Raw genomic sequence first — 7,940 nt, 5'->3', positions numbered from 1 at the left:
CCACCCTCAACAATAGCCTCCCCACCACTCCACCCTCAACAATAGCCTCCCCACCACTCCACCCTCAACAATACCCTCCCACCTCTCCACCCTCAACAATACCCTCCCCACCACTCCACCCTCAACAATACCCTCCCCACCACTCCACCCTAAACAATACCCTCCCCACCACTCCACCCTCAACAATAGCCTCCCCACCACTCCACCCTCAACAATAGCCTCCCCACCACTCCACCCTCAACAATACCCTCCCACCTCTCCACCCTCAACAATACCCTCCCCACCACTCCACCCTCAACAATACCCCCCACCTCTCCACCCTCAACAATACCCTCCCCCCACCTCTCCACCCTAAACAATACCCTCTCCCCACCTCTCCACTCTCAACAATATCCCCCCACCTTTCCACCCTCAAGATAACCCCCCCACACACACCACTCCAACATACCCTCCCCACCTTCAACCATACCCTCCCAACCTCTCCACCCTCAACAATACCCTCCCTACATCTCCACCCTCAACAATACCCTCCCCACCACTCCACCCTCAACAATACCCTCCCCACCTCTCCAACATCAACAATATCCCCCATCCCCACCACCACTCCACCCTCAACAATACCCTCCCCACCACTCCACCCTCAACAATAGCCTCCCCACCACTCCACCCTCAACAATACCCTCCCACCTCTCCACCCTCAACAATACCCTCCCCACCACTCCACCCTCAACAATACCCCCCCACCTCTCCACCCTCAACAATACCCTCCCCCCACCTCTCCACCCTAAACAATACCCTCTCCCCACCTCTCCACTCTCAACAATATCCCCCCACCTTTCCACCCTCAAGATAACCCCCCCACACACACCACTCCAACATACCCTCCCCACCTTCAACCATACCCTCCCAACCTCTCCACCCTCAACAATACCCTCCCTACATCTCCACCCTCAACAATACCCTCCCCACCACTCCACCCTCAACAATACCCTCCCCACCTCTCCAACATCAACAATATCCCCCATCCCCACCACCACTCCACCCTCAACAATACCCTCCCCACCACTCCACCCTCAACAATAGCCTCCCCACCACTCCACCCTCAACAATACCCTCCCACCTCTCCACCCTCAACAATACCCTCCCCACCACTCCACCCTCAACAATACCCCCCCACCTCTCCACCCTCAACAATACCCTCCCCCCACCTCTCCACCCTAAACAATACCCTCTCCCCACCTCTCCACTCTCAACAATATCCCCCCACCTTTCCACCCTCAAGATAACCCCCCCACACACACCACTCCAACATACCCTCCCCACCTTCAACCATACCCTCCCAACCTCTCCACCCTCAACAATACCCTCCCTACATCTCCACCCTCAACAATACCCTCCCCACCACTCCACCCTCAACAATACCCTCCCCACCTCTCCAACATCAACAATATCCCCCATCCCCACCACCACTCCACCCTCAACAATAAAAGAAAAAGTCCCACAGTTGGTGGGAATATAATAATGCCAGGATGTAAAAATTATTGTAAATCACATGCTAGGAGCAGCTGCAGTAAAATAAATTGAAAAGGTTCCACTCTCAGACAGTACAATAAGTCGGTATATTGATGACATGTCAAATGATGTGGAAGAGGTCTTATGTGATATCCTGAAAAACAAAACTGCTTTGCTATCCAGGTTGATGAGTCCCCTGATATCACCAATGCATGCCATCTTGTAGCATTTGAACGTTTTGAAAATAGTTGTGAAATTCAAGAAAACTTTTTCTGCTGCAAACAGCTGCCTGAAACAACCAAGGGTCAAGATATAGTTAATGTTTTGTCTGCCTATCTTGAATCACAAGGCCTGTCTTGGAATGGTTGTGTTGGAATCTGTACTGATGGTGCCCCATCAATGGTTGGGTCCATGAAAGGCTTGTAAAAAAAAGAAAACCTTAATGTTGTCACAACACACTGCTTTATTCATAGAGAAGTGCTCATGTCAAAAACTCTTGGCGCAGAACTGAAAAGTGTTCTGGATGATGCAACAAAAATGGTGAACTTTTACCAAACAAAGACCAGATCACTCAAGAATGTTTCAAAAACTTTGTGAAAGTATGAAAAAGGACCAGGTAACTCTATTGCTACATACAGAAACCAGGTAGCTAAGCAGAGGACGAGTTCTCCACTGTGTTTTAGCTGAAAGAACTAAAAGAGTACTTTCAAGAAATTAGTAGGGCAGATTTTTGCGGACAACTTTGAAGATGAAGAATGGATGCAGAAACTGGCATACTTAGCTGACATTTTTAATCACGTAAACCTGCTGAACAAGTTTCTGCAAGGTTCTGTAGAAAATATCCTGACTTCAAGTGACAAGATACCTGGATTTAAAAGGAAATTGAATCTTTGGAAAAGCCATGTTGTTAAAGGAAATCTGGATGGAGATGTTTCGTATGTTGCTTAGCCTTGGAAGTGAGGAAGGATACCAGCAAGTCTACTTGAAAGCCACTTGGATGTACTGCAGAGCAAAATTGAATATTATTTTCCTTCTCTTTCAACACAAATGTAGGATTGTGTGAGGAGCCCTTTCTCTGAGTCTTCTGTTCAGTCAGATAACTTGAGTTTAAAAGAACAGGAAGAAATTTGTGATCTGCAGTCTGACCGTACCCTCAGGATGAGGTTTGATGATGTATCCTTGGATAAATTCTGGATTTCAGTCAAAGAAGAGTATCCTACCATTCACAGAAAGACTTTAAATGTTTTGCTGCACTTTTCTACTTCCTACATGTGTGAGCAAGCTTTTCCTGTTTAACAAGCATCAAGAGCAAGGAACAAAATCGTTTAATTTCAGTTGAAATTCATGTGTGCCTATCTCAAGTTTGGCCAAGAATTGAGCACGTTTCACATTAAGGAGCTTTTTTAATATGTAATCTATAATTTGATATGGTTTCTTAATTGCTGTTATATCTACAGCTCGCTGATCTGATCCAATGTTCCGTACACTGTAGATGTGGCATTTTTTTTCAGGGGTTCCCCAAGATCTCAGTCCTGTTGCCAAGGGTTCCCCAAAGACAAAAAGCTTAAGAAACACTGCCTTCACTATATCTGGTCTCCCCGGACCCTGTATTCACTATATCTGGTCTCCCCAGACCCTGTATTCACTATATCTGGTCTCCCCGGACCCTGCATTCACTATATCTGGTCTCCCCGGACCCTGCATTCACTATATCCGGTCTCCCCGGACCCTGCATTCACTATATCCGGTCTCCCCGGACCCTGCATTCACTATATCCGGTCTCCCCGGACCCTGCATTCACTATATCCGGTCTCCCCGGACCCTGCATTCACTATATTCGGTCTCCCCGGACCCTGCATTCCCTATATCCGGTCTCCCCGGACCCTGCATTCACTATATCTGGTCTCCCTGGACCCAACATTCACTATATCTGGTCTCCCTGGACCCAACATTCACTATATCTGCTCTCCCTGGACCCTGCATTCACTATATCTGCTCTCCTCGGACCCTGCATTCACTATATCTGGTCTCCCCGGACCCTGCATTCACTATATCTGGTCTCCCCGGACCCTGCATTCACTATATCCGGTCTCCCCGGACCCTGCATTCACTATATCCGGTCTCCCCGGACCCTGCATTCACTATATTCGGTCTCCCCGGACCCTGCATTCCCTATATCCGGTCTCCCCGGACCCTGCATTCACTATATCCGGTCTCCCCGGACCCTGCATTCACTATATCTGGTCTCCCCGGACCCAACATTCACTATATCTGCTCTCCCTGGACCCTGCATTCACTATATCTGCTCTCCTCGGACCCTGCATTCACTATATCTGGTCTCCCACAGTACACAGAACATGGAAATGCTAAATACCTTGTGACATGTCTTGTGACATCTATCAGTGTCTGGCTAAGGACTGGTTAAAGCATGTAGGAGTTTTCATTCTCCCCTGATATTCCTATGAGGCTGCAGGACCCTTGAACTGCTGCCTGGACAGTGCTTATTGGCCCTGTGCTCATCATATGCACTCTCCCAAGAAAAAAGAAAAAACTCTAGCAATACACACCAAACTGAGCATGTGTAGCTTGCCCCCAAGGTTCTGTTCTATCAGCAGCTGGACTGGGGACAGCAGAAGGGGAGGATCAGAGAAGACAGGATCAAACAGCCTTTTTACACAATGCGGATTAACCCCTTAGGTTATAAAGGAAGTATAATAAGCATGCTTTACTGTATATACAGACTGATTGTACTGTTGTGGGTTTAGTAACGCTTTAAGTATGGGGAGAAGACGCTACGCTCTGACTGTTAGTCACCTTATTTATTATTGTCAATCATCTGAGACAGTGATATATTCATATATTGGTTTATACCTTCATGTTTGCATCAGCACTTTAATTTATTTGCACTTTATTACGTATATTAGTTTCAGAGATATTCAGGTTTTGAGCGCTGCACCAATTATTAGTGACTTTGGAAGGTTTATTTGGTTACCTTTTCGGTGTTACAGCAGCTGTGGATTTTTAGCGCTCGCTTTCTTGTTCATGTTTACAACTTCTAACTTCAGCTTGTTCAATTAAGCTTTGGCAAAAAAAACCTGGAAGCTGATTGGCTACCATGCAAAGCTGCACTAGATTTGGCAATCTCCAGGTTTAGTAAATCAACCCCTATGCAATGCATTTGTATCACAGCACATCACAATGTCATAGATGTGTACGATTTATTGTTGTGGCGAGTCGCATTAAAAATAAAAAATGTTGCAAGCGCAGTTTAAATGCGTTGCAGGGCTTTGGCAGCCTATTTAAAAAGAACAGCCATTACTGCAATGCCCTCGTGCAAAGAGACCCAAATAGTTCATACATCTATTATCAATCCCACCTGTGCTGGTTCTCCAGGAACTGTTCCTTGTTGAAACATTCGTAGACCCAGCCAGGAGCAAAGAGCGCGGCCGAGAAGCCATACTGACGGATCATCTGCAGGGACTGGAGAACAATACACGTTACATTACTGAAGCCGCATTGTCAGCACATGGACAGACGCAGAGATACAAAGAAGTGATCCATCAACGCCGGAGAACAGAACAATTAGAACAAAAAGATTTGCTGTTGCCGACATCTTCCAATCAGAATTCTTTTTTAGCATTTCTATAAACTGAAAGGTGAATATGATCAGTTGGTTGATGCTGGCAACAACTTTGTTTGCTGCTTTTATTTTCTCCATTTTTAAAGCACCAGTCCACCAGAAGTTATTTGGTAGAGGCTGGAGAGTTAAAATGGTTGTAAGCCTCAAAACATGAAAAATGAACAAAGCATTTCCTTCTATACTGTGTATACTTCTATACTGAGCACAAAGTGTCATTTCTGTTTGCTGCTTAGTTCCCCTGCTATCTGCATGAGTTCCCCTGCTATCTGCATGAGTCACTTCTGACAACTTTTCCTGACACCAAGAGAAAAAAGGTGACAGGGAGGGAGATCCAGCACACAGCCTGTGATTGACATCCTCAGCTCTGTTCCTGTGAGCTGTATAGAGGGGAGTGTGCCTCTTTCCTCCAATCAGCTCTCAGAGCTCTCCCCACGGAACTATGCAGTATGTAATTTCAGCTCTCCACCTACTGTTTTCTGAAAGCTCAGACAAGCTTTACAAATTATGGACTTTGTATGGCTGTAGAGAAGAGAAACAGCAGATAAACAGGTACAGCTTATGTAGGGGGATTTGTTTCAACCACTTTAAACTATCAGAAAGTCTCTTCTATCACTCAGGGATTCTACTGGGTGAGATCTCTGTGCTGAACTCCTGACTGCTCACACTCCCTGAGCCTTTTGTTAGGGGCTCCCACCATCCTTGCTGCTTTTTTTAAAATGTACTTTATATTATGGAGAACACAACAAGACTACCCAGAACACACATAAGGGAACACCTAAAACTCCCAGGAGTACAGGAACCAAGTTGGGATTTATGGAACGAAGGGCTCACTGTTGGGGACTATCCAAGACATTTAAAGTGGTTGTAAACCTCAGATCTGAAATTTGAACGAATCCCATTTTTCTATAGTGCTCACTTGCCTCCCTCCAAAGCACTAAGTGTCCTTTCTCTTTGCTGTCTAGTTCTGCTATCACAGCATGAGTCACTGAGAACTTTTCCTGACACCAAGAGCTAAAAAGGTGACAGGGAGGGAGTATCAGCCTGTGATTGACAGCCTTAGCTCTGTCCCTGTGTGCTGTGTGAAAGAGGGGAAGGGGTCCCTTCCCTCCAATCACTTGTACAGTGTGCAACTGCAGCTCCCCCAGCTTTGTGAATCAGTGAAAAAATCCTTTTCATCTCTGAGTTTTACAAGGATGTGCAGGACAAATGGCTGCAAATAAACAGGTACAACCTATGTAGGAGGATTTGTTTCACCTCAGTGTATCACCTGAGGCCAGTCACTGCGGTATAGGTAAGGGTTTACAACCACTTTATGGAGCCAGGGGCTGACTCCACCCTCCACATTTAATTCAGAATTCACTTGATTGGTAGACTGACCCTCCAATGAAATTAGCCCCACCATTAGAAACCATGGATCCTGTGATCCATTTGGAGTGTCTCAAGTCGAACTCCAGCTGTCACTCTGAAATAGTTCATTTGGGCGACATTGATCCTAATTAACTATTTCCTTTACTAAGAAATGTGGCTGCTGTCAGCGCCCTATAAAGTGTAAGTGGCATCAGCATCAGCCAAGTAAGTGGCATCAGCCACAGTGCTATATACCATATACAGTACATAGCACTGTGTTCTGGCAGCATTGTGGGGACTTTCCGTCCTGCTCCAGGAGCAAAATCAAGTTGAGCCAAGCACTGCTCACCATTCACAAGAAGCTTTGTGTTTTTTAAATAAATACAAGGCTTCCTCTAATTGGCTGAGGTGTAGAGGCGGGCAGATCTCCACCATACCCAATCAGAGGACGCAATAAATACCGTAAATTAAAAAGCAAGGTGTCACGCTCCACTATCAATAATGATATTATGAAATATATAAACATTTATATATATATTTATATATATATATATATATATATTTTTTTTATGAAATGAGTGAAAAAGTCCAACACTAAGGTTCCATGTACACGGGACGTTTCTGAACGATGGAAACTGACTGCTGGAAAACGTAGGTTAAAAAACGGCTGTTTAGCCGCGTTTGAATAACGCGTTTATGCGCGCTTGCGTTTAGAAGGGTTTTTAAAGATAAGCACCGAACAACCTCCCAAATGCCCAGAATGCACTGAAAAGTGGTAAATTATTAACTATTTAAGACTGTTTCAGACAGAAACAATTGAGTACTGTCCGTGATACTTTTTTTATTTGCACTAACATACAATTTTGAGGACAAGCTTTCAGGGTATGTCCCCTTCTTCTACTGAGTACTGTTTGGACTTTGAAGAAGGGGACATACCCCGAAAGCTTGTCCTCAAAATTGTATGTTAGTGCAAATAAAAAAAGTATCACGGACAGTACTCAATTGTTTCTGTCGCAAATGCACTAATACGGCTACAATCACCTCAAGACTGTTTCAGAGAAATACAGAGAGTAGAAGCAGAGACAGCAGTATGTGTTGACATTAGCTTAGGTGGGAGTTGTTCATTAACATTTTTTTTGTTTCCAAGGGTGGGAGAGGTCTGAGGTGTGAATTGGTCATTACAATTGTCCATCTGAGTACCTTGAAAACGCTTTGCATGCATTTATTATGATGAAAAAAGGCTCTGGACAGCATCGGGAACTGGAAGAGTTAAAAAAAAATTTAAACCGCAAACACTTACAAGCGCGATTTACCGCGTTTACAAGCGTTTTGGGTTTGAAACGCTGATAAAATCGACTGCTGAACGCATGTTTTCTGCGTTCAAAAAAACAACTGCAAACTCAAATGCCTGTAAACAAAGATGTGTACATGGACACATAGG

The 7,940-nt window shown here is 45.0% G+C and overlaps 1 protein-coding gene across 1 annotated transcript in view; it reads right to left on the bottom strand.

Moving 5' to 3' along the window:
* ENGASE (endo-beta-N-acetylglucosaminidase) overlaps positions 1-7,940 on the bottom strand; it is a 55,918-nt gene that overhangs the window by 16,053 nt on the left and 31,925 nt on the right. Inside the window, exon 9 of the mRNA XM_089677589.1 lies at positions 4,889-4,992. Coding sequence (XP_089533715.1) covers positions 4,889-4,992 — 104 coding nt within the window. The remainder of the gene's footprint in view (positions 1-4,888; positions 4,993-7,940) is intronic.

The sequence above is a fragment of the Staurois parvus genome, unplaced genomic scaffold (assembly GCF_062004578.1).
Source record: "Staurois parvus isolate SC_StPar_1 unplaced genomic scaffold, SC_StPar_1.0 ptg000189l, whole genome shotgun sequence".
Lineage (NCBI taxonomy): Eukaryota > Metazoa > Chordata > Amphibia > Anura > Ranidae > Staurois > Staurois parvus.
This window is presented reverse-complemented; position numbering and strand designations above follow the sequence as displayed.